Source organism: Cervus canadensis, chromosome 4, assembly GCF_019320065.1.
Source record: "Cervus canadensis isolate Bull #8, Minnesota chromosome 4, ASM1932006v1, whole genome shotgun sequence".
NCBI classification, from domain to species: Eukaryota; Metazoa; Chordata; class Mammalia; order Artiodactyla; family Cervidae; genus Cervus; species Cervus canadensis.
In genome coordinates this window covers 101,008,342-101,030,025 of record NC_057389.1, presented here as the reverse complement: position 1 = coordinate 101,030,025, position 21,684 = coordinate 101,008,342, and the positions used below count along the sequence as shown (strand labels likewise).

Here is a 21,684-nt window from a genome sequence, read left to right as displayed (position 1 = left end):
TGAATCAGCCATAGATTTACACTTTACACTTAGTCCCCATCCCGATCCCCCCCCTCCCCACCCTCCCTCTCCACCCGATTCCTCTGGGTCTTCCCAGTGCACCAGGCCGGAGCACTTGTCTCATGCATCCCACCTGGGCTGGTGATCTGTTTCACCATAGATAGTATACATGCTGTTCTTTTGAAATATCCCACCCTCACATTCTCCCACGGAGTTCAAAAGTCTGTTCTGTATTTCTGTGTCTCTTTTTCTGTTTTGCATATAGGGTTATCGTTACCATCTTTCTAAATTCCATATATATGTGTTAGTATGCTGTAATGTTCTTTATCTTTCCGGCTTACTTCACTCTGTATAAGGGGCTCCAGTTTCATCCATCTCATTAGGACTGGTTCAAATGAATTCCTTTTGACGGCTGAGTAAAATTCCATGGTGTATATGTACCACAGCTTCCTTACCCATTCATCTGCTGATGGGCATCTAGGTTGCTTCCATGTCCTGGCTATTATAACAGTGCTGCGATGAACATTGGGGTGCACGTGTCTCTTTCAGATCTGGTTTCCTCAGTGTGTATGCCCAGAAGTGGGATTGCTGGGTCATATGGCAGTTCTATTTCCAGTTTTTTAAGGAATCTCCACACTGGTTTCCATAGTGGCTGTACTAGTTTGCATTCCCACCAACAGTGTAAGAGGGTTCCCTTTTCTCCACACCCTCTCCAGCATTTATTGCTTGTAGACTTTTGGATAGCAGCCATCCTGACTGGCGTGTAATGGTACCTCATTGTGGTTTTGATTTGCATTTCTCTAATAATGAGTGATGTTGAGCACCTTTTCATGTGTTTGTTAGCCATCTGTATGTCTTCTTTGGAGAAATGTCTGTTTAGTTCTCTGGCCCATTTTTTGATTGGGTCATTTATTTTTCTGGAATTGAGCTGCAGGAGTTGCTTGTATATTTTTGAGATTAATCCTTTGTCTGTTTCTTCATTTGCTATTATTTTCTCCCAATCTGACGGCTGTCTTTTCACCTTACTTATAGTTTCCTTTGTAGTGCAAAAGCTTTTAAGTGTTATTAGATCCCATTTGTTTAGTTTTGCTTTTATTTCCAATATTCTGGGAGGTGGGTCATAGAGGGGCATATACCATTTAAAAGGCCATCATATCCAGCAGTGAAATGGTACAATCAGAATCGCTCGCTTCTTTAAAAGCTATGGATGGAGGAGTGGTTTAAAAAGGAGGAAAAATTACTCAGGAGGAGACTGGCTAAAAAGAGAATTGATTATAGTTTCCCCTCATTGGTTAAGGTCTTACATAAAAATGAGGAAAATGCTTCAAACACTGGTCCTCAAAATTCCAGAAAGGTTTTATATAAGAAGAAGACAGCAGCTTCAGTCACTCCTAACACTCCTGAGAAGGCTGTGGATAGCTAGGGTCCCACACCAATTTGTACACCAACATTTTTGGAGAAACAAAAGTCTGAAGTGGCTAAAATGAACAATGATGATAAAGATAATGAAATAGCTTTCAAACAGCCCATATCTGGTGAAAAAGAAGAAACACAAGAGACTCAACCACCTACAAGTTCAAGGAAAAAAAGATGAAAAAAAAAAAAAAACAGTGATTTTGAATGTATTGTGTATAGTTCTTCTGAAAAGATGATTTTACTGTGGAGACTGATTCTTTATATTTAACGAGATATAGTGGAATGCAACCAATAACAAGATGGTTGGAGAAGAAACTGTCAATTCAAGTCAGTGAGGAGAGCAGTCAGTGACTTTGGCTTCCCTTCGCTTGCTGAAACGCAGGGGTGTGTACCAGTTTACAGCAGTCAGGCTTTCGCTGCCTCTTGTCCTGTCTCTAGTTTTCCTTGCAGTTTTCACAGCTGCTTTTAGTTACTCTGACTGGATAGAAGGTCACTATTAACTGCTGGTTTATGTGCTAAACAGTAGCCTCTGTTGTTACCATCAAATAAAGAAAATCTTGCTTGACAACATCTAAATGGTTCTCTGTTAGACCAAGCACATTTAACCCATAAGGTGGCTGAAACTAGAACTTAAATTCTATGGGCAGTGAGAAGGAGGTGTCAGTACATATAGAGACTCATTTATGTATATATGATAATTTTTACCAATGTAAATTAGTTTGCAGGGGGCTAGCACGGATAACTGGATGGAATTCCAGTTGAGCTATTTCAAATCCTAAAAGATGATGCTGTTAAAGTGCTGCACTCAATATGCCAGCAAATTTGGAAAACTCAGCGGTGGCCACAGGACTGGAAAAGGTCAGTTTTCAATCCAATCCCAAAGAAAGTCAATGCCAAAGAACGTTCAAACTACTGCACAACTGCACTCATCTCACACGCTAGCAAAGGAATGCTCAACAAGCCAGGCTTCAACAGTATGTGAACCATGAACTTCCAGATGCTAAAGCTGGATTTAGAAAAGGCAGAGGAACCAAAGATCAAATTGCCAACACCCACTGGATCATGGAAAAAGCAAGAGAGCTCCAGAAAAACATCTACTTCTGCTTTATTGACTATGTCAAAGCCTTTGACTGTGTGGATCACAATAAACTGTGGAAAATTCTGAAAGAGATGGGAATACCAGACCACCTTACCTGCCTCCTGAGAAATCTGTATGCAGGGCAAGAAGCAACATTTAGAACTGGACATGGACCAACAGACTGGTTCCAAATAGGAAAAGGAGTACGTTAAGACTGTTTATTGTCACCCTGCTTATTTAACTTATATGCAGAGTACATCACGTGAAATGCTGGGCTGGATGAAGCACAAGCGGGAGTCAAGATTGCTGGGAGAAATATCAATAACCTCAGATACGCAGGTGATACCACCCTTATAGCAGAAAGTGAAGAAGATCTAAAGAGCCTCCTGATGAAAGTGAAAGAGGAGAGTGAAGAAGTTGGCTTAAAATTCAACATTCAAAAACTAAGATCATGGCATCCGGCCCCATCACTTCATGCTAAACAGGTGGGGAAACAATGGAAACAGTGAGAGACTTTATTTTTTTGGGCTCCAGAATCACTTCAGATAGTGATTGCAGCCATGAAATTAAAAAACGCTTGCTCCTTGGAAGAAAAGCTATGACCAACCTAGACAGCATATTATAAAGCAGAGACATTACTTTGCCAACAAAGGTCCGTCTAGTCAAGGCTATGGTTTTTCCAGTAGTCATGTATGGATGTGAGCGTTGGACTATAAAGAAAGTTGAGCACCGAAGAACTGATGCTTTTGAACTGTGGTGTTGGAAAAGACTTGAGAGTTCCCCGGACTGCAAGGAGATCAAACCAGTCCATCCTAAAGGAGATCAGTCCTTAATATTCATTGGAAGAACTGATGTTGAAGGTGAAACTCCAATACTTCGGCCACCTGATGTGAAGAATTGACTCTTTTGAAAAGACCCTGATGCTGGGAAAGATTGAAGGTGGGAGGAGAAGGGGACGACAGAGGATGAGATGGTTGGATGACATCACCGACTCGATAGACATGAGTTTGAGTAAGGTCTGGGAGTTGGTAAAGGACAGGGAAGCCTGGCATGCTGTAGTCCATGGGGACACAAGGAGTCAAACACGACTGAGCAACTGAGCTGAATTGAAGTGAACGTGGATTAATTAATAACTATCATCTTTTATCAGTATCATCAATCTGGAATTTGGTTTCAAGATTCATGCAGTGACCACCAAATAAACTTCTTCTTTGTTTTTCTGTATGCAAGGGCAACTTGCTATCTGGAAATAAAATTGTTGGGTTTTGCCTTTCAACAATCTTTAAGTTTTTGATGCCTTTGATATGTGCATCAGCTAATTCAGCTTTACCACCATAAAGAAAAAAAGAATGTGTTGATTTCTTAAAGCAATCAGTCTCTGCTCTGGAACTGGGGGGTGGGGTAAATTTAAGGGTTATCAGTTTTGTGAAAGCAGAAATTCTGTGGAAACAACTACCAAACCGTCACTCCACCTCCTTTGATTCATGTTTCAGTTGTTGTTCGGTCGCTCAGTTTTGTCTGACTCCTTGAGAACCCCATGGACTGCAGCATGCCAGGCCTCCCTGTCTTTCACTGTCTCCTGAAGTTTGCTCTAACTCATGTCCATCAAGTCAGTGATGCATCCAACCATCTCATCCTCTGTTGCCCCTTTCTCCTCCTGCCCTCAATCTTTCCAGTGTCAGGGTCTTTCCCAGTGAGTTCGCTCTTTGCATCAGGTGGCCAAGTATTGGAACTTCAGCTTCAGCATCAGTTCTTCCAATGAATATTCAGGGTTGATTTCCTTTAGAATTGACTGGTTTGATCTCCTTGCTGTCCAAGGGACTCTCAAGAGTCTTCTCCAACTCCACAGTTCAGAAGTATCAGTTCTTCGGTGTTCAGCCTTCTTTCAGGTCCAACTCTCACATCCAAACATGACTACTGGAAAAACCATAGCTTGACTGTAGGGACCTTTATTGGCAAAGTGATGTCTCTGCTTTTTAATACACTGTCTAGGTTTGTTATAGCTTTTTTTCCATGTTTCAGTAGTTTCTATTTTTCATTTCTGAGTAGTATTCCACTATAAGGATATATCACAGTTTGTTTAACTATTTACTTATTGAAGGACATCTGCATTGTGACCAGTTTCTGGCAGTTTTAAATATGGCTGTCATAAACATTTCATGGATAGGTTTTTGTGTGGGTGTATGTTTTCATTTCCTAGGAAAAATACGTAGAAGTGAAATTATTAGCTCATATGGTAAAGATGTTTAACTTTATAAGAAACTTTCGCATTGTTTTCTAGAGGCTACATGCAATTTTGCATTTCCAACAATGTCTGAAGCTTTCAGTTCTGCATCCTCACTGGCACTTGGTATCGTCAAGTTTTGTTGTTGCTGTTGTTTTATTTTTATCTTTTGCCATGTTACTAGATGCACAAATGTATCCAATTGAGGTTTTTAAATGCATTTCCCTAATGGCTAATGATTTGACTGTATTTTTGTTTATTTGCCATCTGTATATCCTTTTTGGTGAAATGTTTGTTCTGTGTGTTTTGTCCATTTAAAAAAAATTAATTTATTTTATCTTTGGCTGCACTGGGTCTTTCTTTGGCTGCGTGTGGGCTTTCTCTAGTTGTAGTGAGCAGGGACTACACTCTAGTTGTGGTGTGAGGCTTCTCACAGTGGTGGTTTCTCTTGTGTGGAGCACAGGCTATAGGGAATGCAGGCTTAGTTGCCTCATGGCATGTAGGATTTTCCTGGATTAGAGATCAAACCAGTGTCCTCTGCATTACAATTCTTAACCACTGGACCACTAGGGAAGTCCCTGTTTTACCCATTTTTAAGCTGGAATCAAGATTGCTGGGAGAAATATCAATAACCTCAGATATGCAGATGACACCACACTTATGGCAGAAAGTGAAGAGGAACTAAAGAGCCTCTTGATGAAAGTGAAAGAGGAGAGTGAAAAAATTGGCTTAAAGCTCAACATTCAGAAAACTAAGATCATGGCATCCGGTCCCATCACTTCATGGCAAATAGATGGGGAAACAGTGGAAACAGTGGCTGACTTTATTTTTCTGGGCTCCAAAATCACTGCAGATGGTGACTGCAGCCGTAAAATTAAAAGACCCTTACTCCTTGGAAGGAAAGTTATGACCAACTTAGACAGCATATCAAAAGGTAGAGACATTACTTTGTCAACAAAGGTCCATCTAGTCAAGGCTATGGTTTTTCCAATGGTCATGTATGGATGTGAGAGTTGGACTGTGAAGAAAGCTGAGCACCGAAAAATGGATGCTTTTGAACTGTGGTGTTGGAGAAGACTCTTGAGAGTCCCTTGGACTGCAAGGAGATCCAACCAGTCCATCCTAAAGGAGATCAATCCTGGGTGTTCATTGGAAGGACTGATGTTGAAGCTGAAACTCCAGTATTTTGGCCACCTGATGTGAAGAGCTGAGTCATTTTAAAAGACCCTGATGCTGGGAAAGATTGAGGGCAGGATGAGAAGAGGATGACAGAGGATGAGATGGCTGGATGGCATCACCAACTCGATGGACATGGGTTTGGGTGAACTCCAGGAGCTGGTGATGGACAAGGAGGCCTGATGTGCTGCGGTTCATGGGGTCGCAAAAAGTCAGACATGACTGAGCGACTGAACTGAACAACTCGATATACTTCTACCCCAAACCTACAGCTAACACTTTATTTAATGGTGAAAGATTTAAAGTTTTCCCTCTAAAACGTAAAACAAGACCAGGATGTCTCCTTTCACTACATCTATTCAATATTGTATTGAGGTCAAGTCTTATACAATAAGGCAAGGAATTCCTAGCAATACATAAAGGAAAAAAAAGCACAATTCATAAAAGAAAAAGTGTTTTGACTGGGCTTTATTGAAATTAGAAATTTCTGCGTTGTGAAGGATACAGTTAGAAGAGTGAAAAGTTAAGACATTTGAAAATATCTGACAAAAGATTTTTATCTAGAACATATAGAGAACTTCCAAAAATCAACAGTAAGAAAATAACAAAACAACTCGTCAGTTCAGTTAGTTCAGTCGTTCAGTTGGGTCTGACTTTTTGTGACCCCATGAACAATACCACGCCAGGCCTCTGGAGTTTACCCAAACCCATGTCCATCGAGTCGGTGATGCCATCCAGCCATCTCATCCTCTGTCATCCTCTTCTCATCCTGCCCTCAATCTTTCCCAGCATCAGGGTCTTTTAAAATGACTCAGCTCTTCACATCAGGTGGCCAAAATACTGGAGTTTCAGCTTCAGCATCAGTCCTTCCAATGAACACCCAGGACTGATCTCCTTTAGGATGGACTGGTTGGATCTCCTTGCAGTCCAAGGGACTCTCAAGAGTCTTCTCCAACACCACTGTTCAAAAGCATCCATTTTTCGGTGCTCAGCTTTCTTCACAGTCCAACTCTCACATCCATACATGACCATTGGAAAAACCATAGCCTTGACTAGATGGACCTTTGTTGACAAAGTAATGTCTCTACCTTTTGATATGCTGTCTAAGTTGGTCATAACTTTCCTTCCAAGGAGTAAGGGTCTTTTAATTTTACGGCTGCAGTCACCATCTGCAGTGATTTTGGAGCCCAGAAAAATAAAGTCAGCCACTGTTTCCACTGTTTCCCCATCTATTTGCCATGAAGTGATGGGACCGGATGCCATGATCTTAGTTTTCTGAATGTTGAGCTTTAAGCCAACTTTTTCACTCTCCTCTTTTACTTTCATCAAGAGGCTCTTTAGTTCTCTTCACTTTCTGCCATAAGGGTGGTGTCATCTGCATATCTGAGGTTATTGATATTTCTCCCAGCAATCTTGATTCCAGCTTGTGCTTCCTCCAGCCCAGCGTTTCTCATGATGTACTCTGTATATAAGTTAAATAAGCAGGGTGACAATATGCAGCCTTGACATACTCCTTTTCCTATTTGGAACCAGTCTGTTGTTCCATGTCCAGTTCTTTTTTTTTTTTTCCATGTCCAGTTCTAACTGTTGCTTCCTGACCTGCATACAGGTTTCAAACAGGCAGGTCAGGTGGTCTGGTATTCCCATCTCTTTCAGAATTTTCCATGGTTTATTGTGATCCACACAGTCAAAGACTTTGGCATAGTCAATAAAGCAGAAATAGATGTTTTTCTGGAACTCTCTTGCTTTTTCAATGATCCAGTGGATGTTGGCAATTTGATCTCTGGTTCCTCTGCCTTTTCTAAAACCAGCTTGAACATCTGGAAGTTCTCTGTTCATGTATTGTTGAAGCCTGGCTTGGAGAATTTTGAGCATTACTTTATTCGCGTGTGAGATGAGTGCAATTGTGTGGTAGTTTGAGCATTCTTTGGCATTGCCTTTCTTTGGGAGTGGAATGAAAACTGACCTTTTCCAGTCCTGTGGCCACTGCTGAGTTTTCCAAATTTGCTGGCATATTGAGTGTAGCACTTTCACAGCATCATCTTTCAGGATTTGAAATAGCTCAACTGGAATTCCATCACCTCCACTAGCTTTGTTCGTAGTGATGCTTTCTAAGGCCCACTTGACTTCACATTCCAGGATGTCTGGCTCTAGGTGAGTGATCACACCATCGTGATTATCTGGGTTGTGAAGATCTTTTTTGTACAGTTCTTCTGTGTATTCTTGCCACCTCTTCTTAATATTTTCTGCTTCTATTAAGTCCCTACCATTCCTGTCCCTTATTGTGCCCATCTTTGCAAGAAATTTTCCCTTGGTATCTCTAATTTTCTTGAAGAGATCTCTAGTGTTTCCCATTCTGTTGCTTTCCTCTATTTCTTTGCATTGATAGCTGAGGAAGGCTTTCTTATCTCTCCTGGCTATTCTTTGGAACTCTGCATTCAAATGGGAATATCTTTCCTTTTCTCCTTTGCTGTTTGCTTCTCTTCTTTTCATAGCTATTTGTAAAGCCTCCTCAGGCAACCATTTTGCCTTTTTGCATTTCTTTTCCACGGGGATGGTCTTGATCCCTGTCTCCTGTACAGTGTCATGAACCTCCGTCCATAGTTCATCAGGCACTCTGTCTATCAGATCTAGTCCCTTAAATCTATTTCTCACTTCCACGTATAGTCATAAGGGATTTGATTTATGTCATACCTGAATGGTCTAGTGGTTTTCCCCACTTTCTTCAGTTTAAGTCCTAATTTGGCAATAAGGAGTTCATGATCTGAGCCACAGTCAGCTCCCAGTCTTGTTTTTGCTGACTGTATAGAGCTTCTCCATCTTTGGCTGCAAAGAATATAATCAGTCTGATTTCAGTGTTGACCATCTGGTGATGTCCATGCGTAGAGTCTTCTCTTGTGTTGTTGGAAGAGGGTGTTTGCTATGACCAGTGCGTTCTCTTGGCAAAACTCTATTAGCCTTTGCCCTGTTTCATTCCCTACTCCAAGGCCAAATTTGCCTGTTACTCCAGGTGTTTCTTACCTACACTCAAATCCTTGTCTCAGTGTCCACTTCTGGGGGAACTTCAACTATGACAGGGCTTGTAGGTGTACAGTGGGTGGGTATGAAAAATCATGAGATTGTACTCATGTACAGTTGAGAAATTTAACTTGTGAAGTTAAATTGCTCAGCTTGGACTTCCATGTTCATTGCAGCTGTGTTCATAATAGACAAGACATGGAAACAGCCTAAGCGTCTGGCATTGGATGAATACACAAAGAAGAAATATTTATAATGCTATATATATGTATATATTATATATAATATGGTATATATACATATTTAAATATTATTCAGTTATGAGAAAGAAGGAAACCTTGCCATTTGTAACAACAGAAATGGACCTTGAGGTCATTTGTGCTAAGTGAAATAAATCAGACATCAAAAGACAAATACTGCATGATCTCACTTATGTGGGGAATCTAAGAAAGCTGAACTCATAAACAGAGGAGAGTGGTGGTTACCAGGAATTGATGGAGGGGAAAATAATGTGAGAGATATTGGCCAAAGGTTTTCCAGGTGGCTCAGCAGTAAAGAATCTGCCTACCAATGTAGCAGATGCAGGTTTGATCACTGGGTTGGGAAGATCCCCTGGAGAAGGAAATAGAAACCCACTTCAGTATTCTTGCCTGGTGACAAGAGGGATCCTGGATGGCTAGAGTCCATGGGGTCTCAAAAGTGCTGGACATCACTGACACCTAAAATGTTGATGTTCACTCTTGCCATCTCCTGTTTGATCACTTCCAATTTACCTTGATTCATGGACCTAATATTCCAGGTTCCTATGCAATATTGTTCTCTACAGCTTTGGACTTTACTTTCACCACTAGACACATCCATAACTGGGCATTGTTTCCACTTTGGCTCAGCCTCTTCGTTCCTTCTGGAGCTATCTCTCTGCTTTTCTCCTGTACTTTGCTGACAACAGCCTGTATAGTCATAGCTTTAGCTTTTCCCAGCAGTCATGTACAGATGTGAGAGCTGGACAATAAAAAATGCAGAGAGCCGAAGAATTGATACCTTCAAACTGTGGTACTGGAGAAGACTCCTGAGAGTCTTCTATTTGATCAAGGAGATCAGATCAGTCAATCTTAAAGGAAATCAAACCTGAATATTCACTGGAAGGACTGATGCTGAAGCTGAAGCTCCAGTATTTTGGCCACCTGATGCAAAGAGCCAACTCATTGGAAAAGACCCTGATGCTGGGAAAGATTGAAGACAGGAGGAGAAGGGGACGCTGAGGATGAAATGGTTGGATGGCATCACTGACTCAATGGACATGAGTTGGAGCAAATTGCGAGAGTTGGTGACAGACAGAGAAGCCTGGTGTGCTGCAGTCCGTTGGGTTGCAAAGAGTCAGACACACATGAGCAACTGAATAACATCAAAATGATGCACTTCTTCCTTCCCCCTTTGAGAGCGGGGTATAGACGGCACACCTTCCTTGGGGCAGCAGCCTTGTCCAGCACCTGCTGGGCCCTGAGGGTCACTGGGGAGAATGGGTGGAGTGAGGTGTGCATTTGGGGCCACCATCCAAAAAAAGAAAGTGTCATTAGTCCTTTTCCCACTTGTTTTTGCCATCAGATCCTGTGGGCTGGGGAAGCAGACCCTGAGGTCTCCAGTTTCCAGGAGGGAAAAGCTGCAGGGTGTTTCCAGCCTGAGCCCTGGGGGGCTCGTTAGTATCTGGGGACCCCCCTGGGACAGCATCTCCAGGGGGTCCCTGTATAACAGGACCCTGGCCCTCAGCCCCTCCTCTCTCAGGCAGTAAGCAGAGAGTGATGTTGGCAGGCACCGCAGGAGCCTCCCTCGGCCATGGTGAGTGTGGATTCAGGGCCCCTGCCTGGCTGGAGAAGCCACACCACAACCCTGGCGGGCATGCACGGGCATGTAAGCAGACAGCAGAAGGAGGGTGGGGCTAATGCGTGCACTAAGGGTGCAAAATGCACACACATGTGCCCTGCAGGTGGCAGGCATGCACACGCACACACACGAATCCAGAAGCTTCATGGGCACAAATGCACACACACACACATAGAGGGCCATTGAGTGGTGAGGGCTCAGTGGTGACGGGGAAGCAGTTCCAGTATTGAGGAGGCTTCCTGGTAGAAAAGGAAAGAGTCCAGATCTCAGTTCACTGTGTTCCTCGGCTCTCACCCTCACCATAGGGGTGGCATGGGCATGCCCCTGAGCTCAGGACTTTGTTGTTTTGTTGTTTTTTCATCACTAAGTCATGTCTGGCTCTTTTTGACCCCATAGACTGTAGCCCTCCAGGCTCCTCTGTCCATGGGACTTTCCAGGCAAGAATACTGGAGTGGGTTGCCATTTCCTTCTCCACGGGATCTTCCCGATCCAGGGATTGAACCTTTGTCTCCTGCACTTTCAGGTGGGTTCCTTACCATCTGAACCTCCTGTGGAGTCCTAAGCTCAGAACTTTCTGGGTCCCCACTTTCCCATGAAACAAGCAACTCGCTTGGAGATCTGTCCATGGGTGCAACTGTCACGGGTTCCAGGTAGGCAAATAAGACAATGTCTAGCCCTGTAACCTGACCTCCTTTTGGCCAGGCACTCTCACTTGTCATAATTGGAAAACAGACTTTGGACATGTTGAGGCAAATTCAAAGTCACAGCTTCTCAGCTGTTGCAGGGTTAAGTTGCAGCTATGTTCAGGGACTCTGCCTTTAAAAAAAAAAATTATTTGTTTACGGCTCTGCTGGGTCTTCGATGTGTTACGCAGGCTCTCTCTCTTATTGCAGCAAGTGGGGGGCTACTCTTTGTTGTGGTGCTTGGACTTCTCACTGTTGTGGAGCACAGGCTCTAGTTGCAAGGGCTTCAGTACTTGCAACGCTCAGACTCAGTAGTTGCGGCTCCTGGGCTTAGCTGCTCCACAGCATATGGGGTCTTCCAGGAAGAGGAGTTGAACCCGTGTTCCCTGCATTGGCAGGCAGATTCTTATCCGCCATGCCACCACAGAAATCGCAGGTCTTCCAGAAAGAAGTAAGAGCAGACCCGGGTGGCTTGCTTGTTTCAGCTTGGCAAAGATCCCAAATCCACCCTTGAAAGAAACGGGGAAATCAGTCAAGAAAATACATGGGGTAGAGGCAACATCCCACGCAAAGCCTGCGCTGTGCTTAGAACAGTAACTGCAGGAGAAACAGGGAGGCAGGGGGAGAGGCTGAGAGGGAGGAAGGAGGTGAGGGCAAGGTGGTAACTGAGTGTGTCTTATGAGTCACAGTGAGGACCCTGACTTTTACACCAAGTGCCGTGGGAGCTGCGGGGGATTCTGAGCAGAGGAGAGACATGACCTGACTGAGGGGTTCCCAGGTGCCCTCTGGCTGCTGTGGGAGACCAGAATGTGGGGGACAGGGGTGACAGCCAGGAGATCCAGGACGAGGTGGCTGAGCTCGTCCCACGGACGGATGATGAGTGTGGGCCATGGAGGTGGTGAGAGGTGGCCGATCCTGGACAGAGGTGCAGGTGGAGCCCGCAGAATTTCCTGGCAGGTTAGATGAGGGTGTGGGAGAAAGAGGAGGGTGAAAGGGCTGGCAAAGCTGTATCAGGTGGGCAGGGATGGACCAGTCCAGCCAGGAGCAAAGGGGACTCTGTTTATCTCAGGGAATGCCAGGGAGGACACAGGCTGAGCCGGGCGGGGTCATGCAGACAGCTGGCAGGCACCTCTCCATCCTCACCATGGAGGTGGCATCTGCCCAGTTCAGAGGGAAGCAAGAGCAAAGACTGCGGTCGCTGCCAAGCTGGGACAAGCCACTCTGGCCCATCCCTAACCCTCAAGGTGAGATCTGAAAACAAAGAGGAGAAAAACATTTCAGAGCAACTGAGCATTGAACATAAACAAGTTCTTTTCTTTCACCTTCTTTTTAATAGTTTCTTTACCATGGTGATTTAGTTCCTAGTGTACAACAATGTGAACAGCCATAGGTATGCATATATCCCCCTTTTTTAGATTTCCTCCCCATTTAGGTCACCACAGAGCACTGAGTCGAGTTCTCTATGCTATACAGTAGGCTCTCGTTTGCCTATTTTATACATGCGTGCCAGGTCACTTCAGTCAAGTCCGACCCTTTGTGACCCTATGGACTGTAGCCTGCCAAGTTCCTCTGTCCATGGGATTCTCCAGGCAAGAATACTGGAGTGGGTTGCCATGCCCTCCTCCAGGGGATCTTCCCAACCTAGGGATCAAACCTGTGTCTCTTAATGTCTCCTGCATTGGTGAGAGGGTTCTTTACCACTAGTGCCACCTGGAAAGCCCATTTTATACATGGTAGTGTTTACATGTCAATCCCAATCTCCCAACTCAACCCATCTCTCCTTCCCCTCCTACTGTCCATATATTTGTTCTCCTCATCTGTGTCTCCATTTCTGCTTTGCAAATAGGTTCATCTATACCATTTTTCTAGATTCCACATATATGTTAATATACAGTGTTTTTCTTTCTTACATTTCACTCTGTATGACCGTCCGTAGGTCCATCCACGTGTCTGCAGATGACACAATTTCTTTCCCCCTTTTCATGGCCAAGTAATATTCCATTGTGTATATGTGCCACATCTTCCCATCCACTCCTCTGTGGATGGATATCCAGGCTGCCTCCATGTCTTGGCTAATGTAAACAGTGCAGCAATAAACACTGAGGTGCATCTAGCGTTTGGAATTATGGTTTTCTCTGGGTATATGTCCAGAGGTGCAGACAGTAAAGAATCTGTCTGCAATGCGGGAGATCTGAGTTGGGTCCCTGGGTTAGGAAGATCCCCCGGATAGGGGCATGGCAACCCACTCCAGTATTCCTTCGTGGAGCGTCCCCATGGACAGAGGAATCTAGTGGGCTATAGTCCCTGGGGTCGGAAAGAGTCAGATAAGACTGAGCAAGTATGAGCGATTAAGCACAGCACAGCACATGGGCTTCCAAGGCAGCTCAGACAGTAAAGAATCTGCCTGCATTTAGATCTTTAATCCATTTTGGTCTTACATTTAGATCTTTAAAGATCTAAATGTAAGACCAGAAACTATAAAACTCCTAGAGGAGAACATAGGCAAAACACTCTCCGACATAAATCACAGCAAGATCCTCTATGACCCACCTCCCAGAATATTGGAAATAAAAGCAAAAAATAAACAAATGGGACCTAATGAAACTTAAAAGCTTTTGCACTACAAAGGAAACTATAAGTAAGGTGAAAAGACAGTCCTCAGATTGGGAGAAAATAATAGCAAATGAAGAAACAGACAAAGGATTAATCTCAAAAATATACAAGCAACTCCTGAAGCTCAATTCCAGAAAAATAAATGACCCAATCAAAAAATGGGCCAAAGAACTAAACAGACATTTCTCCAAAGAAGACATACAGATGGCTAACAAACACATGAAAAGATGCTCAACATCACTCATTATCAGAGAAATGCAAATCAAAACCACAATGAGGTACCATTACACGCCAGTCAGGATGGCTGCTATCCAAAAGTCTACAAGCAATAAATGCTGGAGAGGATGTGGAGAAAAGGGAACCCTCTTACACTGTTGGTGGGAATGCAAACTAGTACAGCCACTATGGAGAACAGTGTGGAGATTTCTTAAAAAACTGGAAATAGAACTGCCATATGACCCAGCAATCCCACTTCTGGGCATACACACTGAGGAAACCAGATCTGAAAGAGACACGTGCACCCCAATGTTCATCGCAGCACTGTTTATAATAGCCAGGACATGGAAGCAACCTAGATGCCCATCAGCAGATGAATGGATAAGGAAGCTGTGGTACATATACACCATGGAATATTACTCAGCCATTAAAAAGAATTCATTTGAACCAGTCCTAATGAGATGGATGAAGCTGGAGCCCATTATACAGAGTGAAGTAAGCCAGAAAGATAAGAACATTACAGCATACTAACACATATATATGGAATTTAGAAAGGTGATAATGATAACCCTATATGCAAAACAGAAAAAGAGACACAGAAATACAGAACAGACTTTTGAACTCTGTGGGAGAAGGTGAGGGTGGGATATTTCAAAAGAACAGCATGTATACTATCTATGGTGAAACAGATCACCAGCCCAGGTGGGATGCATGAGACAAGTGCTCCGGCCTGGTGCACTGGGAAGACCCAGAGGAATCGGGTGGAGAGGGAGGTGGGAGTGGGGATCGGGATTGGGAATACATGTAAATCCATGGCTGATTCAAAGAATAAAAAAAAAAAAAAAAGAATCTGCCTGCAATGTAGGAGACCCGGGTTAGATCCCTGGGTTGGAAAGATCCCCTGGAGAAGGGAATGGCAACCCACTTCAGTATTGCCTAGAGAATTCCGTGGACAGAGAAGCCTGGTAGCTACAGTCCATGGGGTCACAAAGAGTTGGACACAACCGAGCGACTGACACTTTCATTTTCACTTTCATGGTAGTTCTATCAACAAGCCCTTTTCTGACTGTTTTATGTAAAATTGCAGCCTCTTCAGACCTCTCAATTACCCCCTAAATTTTCTGCTTTCTCTTTTTCTGTAGCACTAACTTCCAATATAGAATCTCACGTATTTAGTCATCAAGTTTGTTGCTTATTTCCTGATTCACTTCCCTAGAGCCTTTTGCTCCTCCCAAGCTGGGATCTCTGTCTAGTTCCCTGCTATGTCCTCCATGCTGAGAGCAATGCCTGGCAGAGAACTGTTGCTCCATGAATGTGTATAGCATGGAAGGTGAGCCTGCAAAACTCACAGCAGCCCTTAAAGGACAGCCTCCGGAGATAGACTCCTGGCTTCAAATCTTGGTACCACTACTGTGAACAGTGATCCCGTCTATGTTCTGCTTCCCCAGCAGTGCAAAGCCAAGAATAGTAATCCTAGCTATCCTTGCCAGGAGCCTGAGACCAAAGGATTCTTAACATTGGTCAGAGAATCTTATTATTATCTGTGATCTCAGAGGATCAATTTTCGCTATGACAGATGATGCTCAGAGGGAGAAAGCCGGCTACCCAGGCTCACACTGCTCCTAGTTAGTGAAGGTGCCTGCATTCAAATCCAGCCCTGTCTGATTCCAGAGCTCAATCTTGTTGTCTCAATACATCACTGTCTTGAGCACAAGATTTCTGCTTTATGTAATGGGAATTTTGGTCAGGTAGTGACCTCCCCATCACTGGAGGCATGCACGTAGAGGCTGGCTAATTTAGCTAGAGGAGACTTCTACACTGAGTGTGTATTGAGGGATGTTTCCTTCCCTCTTTATGAGGCCCAAGAAAAGCTGATGTTCCTGGAGAAAGCGTGTGTTAATACCATGAAAGACCCCTTCCTATAGGACAATTACAGCAGGGAGTCCATCAACCTGGTCTTAACTTCTCTCTCTAAAAAGCATCACCTCACTCTGGAACATTTGTCTAATGCCCTTAGATGCCCACACATACTTCCTATGATCTTCCAGAAAGGTCCACCTCATGGCTTGCCCAGGATAAAGAATCCGCCTGCCAATGCAGGAGACACAAGAGACTCAGATTTGATGCAACAGACAAGGATTTGATCCCTGGGTCAGGAAGATCCCCTGGAGGAGGAAATGGCAACCCACTCCAGTATTCTTGCCTGGAACATTCCAAGGACAGAGGAGCCTGGTGGGCTATAGTCCACAGGGTCACAAAAAGTAGGACATGACTGAGGGACTGAATATACATGGTTTGCTAGGGAGCCAAGTCACCTACTTATTTGCAGTTTTTACTAGACATTTTCTCCTCAGATCGTATATTGAAAATGTTCACCACAAATGGTGTTAGCATATTTTGCGTTCCAAAGGGAACCTCTTTATCTCTATCCCTGTGTGTTAGTTGCTCAATCGTGTCCAACTCTTTGTGACCCCAAAGACTGTATCTCGCCAGGCTCCTCTGTCCATGGAATTCTTTAGCCAAGAATACTGGAGTGGGTTGCGATTCCCTTCTCCAGGGGCTCTTCCTGACCTAGGGATAGAACCCAGGCTTCCTGCATTGCAGGCAGATTCCTTACCATCTGAGCTTTGGGTTTCAAAGGGAACCTCTTTATCTCTACCCTTAGCTCCTTTTTTTCTGAACCAGATTGATTAAACTTCTTTAAGAACAATAAAAATACTTACCCAGAGGAAAAAGAATCCCTCTAAAAAATTTTATTTCTTCTATTTACAAAAATCCCCACTTGATGCAGAAAAATTGGGACATACAAAAAAGAAGGGAAAATGCACGTGTTTGTAGTAAGTCAATTGAGATCCAACTGTTTTGTTTCCCATTTCTCAGCAAACACATGCATGAAGATTCTTCTCTTGTCATCAATTATTCTCAAAGACGTGACTTTAATGATGGTCCATCTTCTCATTTATTAAAGTTTTAGCTCTTTCCCCCCTTAATGATTTGTAAGGGCATTTTATTGAACACTAGGTTTTTTTTTCTCTTTTTTTAAACTTTAAATAACGCTACTGTGAACATCCTTGTACCTGAAAGTCAGAGAATTTCTTTTTTTAAAAAATATTCATTTATTTGGCTGTGCTGGGTCTTAGTTGCAGTACGTGGGATCTTTGATCTTTGTTGTGGAATGTGGAATCCTTAGTTGAGGCATCTAGTTGTCTGACCAGGAACAGAACCTGGGCCCCCTGCATTGGAAGTGAGGAGTTTTACCCACTGGACCACCAGGGAAGTCCCAGATAATTTTTTCTTTTATTTAAATTATATGTTTGTTTATTTATTCTGGGGCTCTGCTGGGTCTTCATTGCTGTGCACAGGTTTTTCTCTAGTTGTGGCAAGTGGGGGCTACTCTCTAGGTGCCGTGTGTTGACTCTAGGCCACCTGGGCTCCAGTAGTTGAGGTACCTGGGCTTAGTTGCTCTGTGGCATGTGGGATCTTCCCGGACTAGGGATGGAACCCAAGTCCACTGTACTGGCAGGCGATTCTTAACCACTGGACCACCAGGGAAATTCCCCAGATAATTTATTTTTGAGAAAATATTTAGAAGGAGAATTATAGAACCAAAATAAGATTTCAGATATATAAACAAATTGTATTTTCCTGCAACCAACAATGCAAAGAGGTCAAGGGCCTAGTTTTACTCACACTCATTATTGTGAGAGCACCCACTTCTCATTTTCTTCTTCAATCTTTGCCAATTTGATAAATTAAAAAAATGCTGTTTAGGTCTTCTGCCCATTTTTTGAGTGGATCGTTTGTTTTTCTTGATATTGAGCTGTATGAGCTGTTTGTGTATTTTGGAAATAAAGCTCTTGTCAGTTTCATCGTTGCAAATATTTTCTCCCCTTCTATAGGTTGTCTTTTTGTTTATGATTTGCTGTGCAAAAGAGGAACTGAAGATTTTTTAGAGTCACAACCTCTTCTAGTTTGTTATTTGCCTATACATTTGTTTCAATTTAACAATGTTTTGTGATATTCAGAAATTACACTTTTTCAGTGGTCATAATCCAATTACTTTTTTTCTCTGTGAAGTCTTCCAGGTAATCAAATTTCTATAAGTCTCACTATATAAGGGCCCTGATGTTCTTTCTCATTTAGTTTAATTTGCAATAAAGGATCCTTTTTCAGACACATGCTCTGGGTATCTCTGTCCAGTGTACCTTTTCATAGATCTAGATTCCTTCTGATTCCCCATCCCTGCACAGCACAGCATGTGGGATCTTATTCCCCAGATCAAGGGATTGAACCGGAGCCCCTGAATTGGCAGAGGCTAGACTGCCAGGGAAGTCCCCTAGATCTAGATTTCTTAAGTGGAGTCTGAGATTCTTAAGTTGGAATTTCATTTTGCCTTAGTTTTTGAAGATTTCAAGTCAGGCTTTGCTTTTTTTTTTTTTCCATAGTGTGAATTCCTCAGAGGACCTCATTGGAATTTTCCTAAGTGGAATATTCTTTTAGTTTTGTTTGTGCTGGATCAGGAGTTGGCAAACTATAGTGTGCACGTGTCCTTGAGTGCTCAGTCATGTCCGACTCTTTGCAACCCTGTGGACTGTAGCCTACCAGACTCCTTTGTCCAAGGAATTTTCCAGGGAAGAATACTGGAGTGGGTTGCCATTTCCTACTCTAGGGGATCTTCCTGACCAGGGATCGAACCCCTATCTGCTGTGTCTGCAGCAGGTGGTTTCTTTACCACTGTGCCACCAGGGAAATCCAGCAAACTATAGTCAGAGGGCCAAATCTGGCCGCCTGCCTGTTTTTGTAAATAAAGTTTTATTGAAACGTTCAGGGACACTCGTGTGTACATTGTCCATGGCTGCTTTCACACTAGATGGACAGAGTTGAGCAGTCGTAACAGAGAGTGCACAACCCAAATGGGCTAAACTATTCACTCTCTGGTCCTTTACAGAAAACGTTCGCACCCCTGTGCTTGATCAACATGACTGCCTGCTTCCTGGTTTTCCTTTCTTCATGAAAAACGGGCAACCATTCCTCACTGTCTTTTGCACCTATTAAGTTCTCCGATGGTCCTGAATAGTCTTTTTTTTATGACGCGATCAAGCACATTTTTGTTGCTTTTCTCTACTTATATATCTTTAGAACTAAAATTTAAAGTGTATTTTTCACAAATTAAAATTTCAACAAACTTCTAAAACATTTAAAGAATCATTCTCAATTTCTCTTGACCAATTGCTGCAGATAAGTAATTTCAGCGGCGCAGCTATTTCTTCTCTTCTAAGAGTCATTGAAATGGCAACCCACTCTAGTATTCTTGCCTGGAGAATTCCATGGACAGAGGAGCCTGGCGGGTGAAAGTCCATGTCGCAGAGTCGGACACGACTGAGCAACTTTCTCTTCACTTCACTTTGAGGGTCACTGGCTTGCAGATTACCCCAAATGCCACTAGAGGGCGCATAAATCAGCCCCCATCTCTCCAGTACCCCCAGTCTTGGGAGTCTCTTGAGTTGTTTTGGAAATGTGCTTCCCTCCAGACGAATTAACTCTTGATAAGCAGGGAAAGATTACATTAGGACCATTCTCCAAATGAGTGCAAAATACTCACAAACATTCCAATATAGATTATATGCATTTTCTGGGCTTGCAAGTTAATTGATTATAAAATAATAAAACTATCACCAATCCAGTAATTAATATTTTTCCTATTTATTTATGGCAGTGCTGAGTTTTTTTCATTGCTGCTTTTTCTAGTTGCATGGAGCAAGGGCTACTCTCCAGCTGCAGTGTGTGGGCTTCCCTTGGTGGTCGCTTCTCTTGTTTCAGAGAACAGGCTCTAGGGCATGCAGGCTTCAGTAGTTGTAGTGCATGGGCTTAGCTGCCTCATGGCATGTGGAATCCTTCCAGACTAGGGATCGAACCTGTGTTCCCTGCGTTGGCAGGCAAATTCTTAACCACTGGACCACGAGGGAAATCCCAGGATTTTTACTAATACTTCATTATTTGAATTAAAATGGTTAAAAATTTTACAGGAATTCCCTGGTGATTTAGTGGTTAGGACTCTGTGCTTCCACAACAGGGGACATGGGTTTGATCCCTGGTACAGGAACTAAGATCCTGAATGCTGTGAAGCACAGCAAAAAAAAAAGAAAGTCAATAATTTCAGAATTATTTTCCATTTAATTAACACAGAAGTATTTATCAGCACAAGGCCTGGATCCGAAATACTGATAGGTGGCCCATGAAATTGTGTAAATTTCTAAGATCAGAAGAAATAAATAAGCTCTTAGGGTGAGAATTATATTCATCTTTACATCAATACAGTCCTAAAATTGTAAAAATTTTGAAGTTTTATAAAATTTACATAAATTAAAAGATTGGCTTTATTTCATTTGACAAATGAAATTTTATTTAAATAAAAATTAGAAATAAAATTTGCATAAAAATAAAAGACAATTTTTTTCTTGGGCCATGTCTCATGGCTTGCAGAATCTTAGTTCTTTTTTTTTTTTTTTCTTCACAAAGATCTTTTATTTTTTTTATTTTTTTATTTTTAAAAAAATTTATTTATTTATTTATTTTTTCAGTGGGTTTTGTCATACATTGACATGAATCAGCAATAGATTTACACGTATTCCCCATCCCGATCCCCCCTCCCACCAGAATCTTAGTTCTTAACCTAGGGATTGAACCTGTGTCTCTTGCAATGGAATCAAGCAGTCCTAACCATTGGGCAGCCAGGGAATTCCTCCCCCTTTTTAAAAATAATTTTCAGGAGTTCCCTGGTAGTCCAGTGATTAGAACTTGGTGCTTTTACTGCTGAGGGTCTCAGGTTTAATCCCTGGTTGAGAAACTAGGATCCCACAAGCCTCGAGGCTTGGCCAACCCCACCCTCCCCTCAAAAGCAATTTTTATGGAGGAAGGCAAAAGTGCCGAGGGACCGTGGAAGACATTATATAGCCTTGGGTGTCAAATTTTCTAGAAGTATTACTTTGATCATTTCAGATATCAATGTTACAGGCTTTGCCTTTCTTGGGTATCCTTTTCACACAGATAGTAGAGTATTCTGTAAATTCCTAGCCCACATCCCCTTGGCCACAATTTCCTGTCTTACCTGTCAGACTGAATTCCCTGTACGTGTGGCAGGTGTGGGAGTCCCGGAGATTAATGCTTCCTGGTAGAACCTCTTGAGTAAGATGATTGGGCATTGATGGATAAACAGTGCAGTTCTCTCACCACCCCTCAAGGACCTCCAGGTGGGATTAAATTGTAGTAATGCTCCTGAAGAAAGTCACTGGCCACCTGGCTCTACAAGGATTGAGTCACAGACCACTGCAGTCACTGACCTTCAACACACCCTGAAAGGAGTTCAGTGTGGGGATCAG

The 21,684-nt window shown here is 42.9% G+C and overlaps 1 protein-coding gene and 1 pseudogene across 1 annotated transcript in view; both read left to right on the top strand.

The window, feature by feature from the left end:
• The window catches only part of LOC122441016, a 4,313-nt pseudogene extending 2,719 nt beyond the window's left edge, over window positions 1–1,594 (top strand).
• Window positions 1,595–11,891: 10,297 nt separating this feature from the next.
• The window catches only part of LOC122441014 (olfactory receptor 10T2-like), a 42,093-nt gene continuing 32,300 nt past the window's right edge, over window positions 11,892–21,684 (top strand). The window contains exon 1 of the mRNA XM_043467644.1: window positions 11,892–11,927. Within this exon, the coding sequence (XP_043323579.1) occupies window positions 11,892–11,927 (36 nt within the window). The remainder of the gene's footprint in view (window positions 11,928–21,684) is intronic.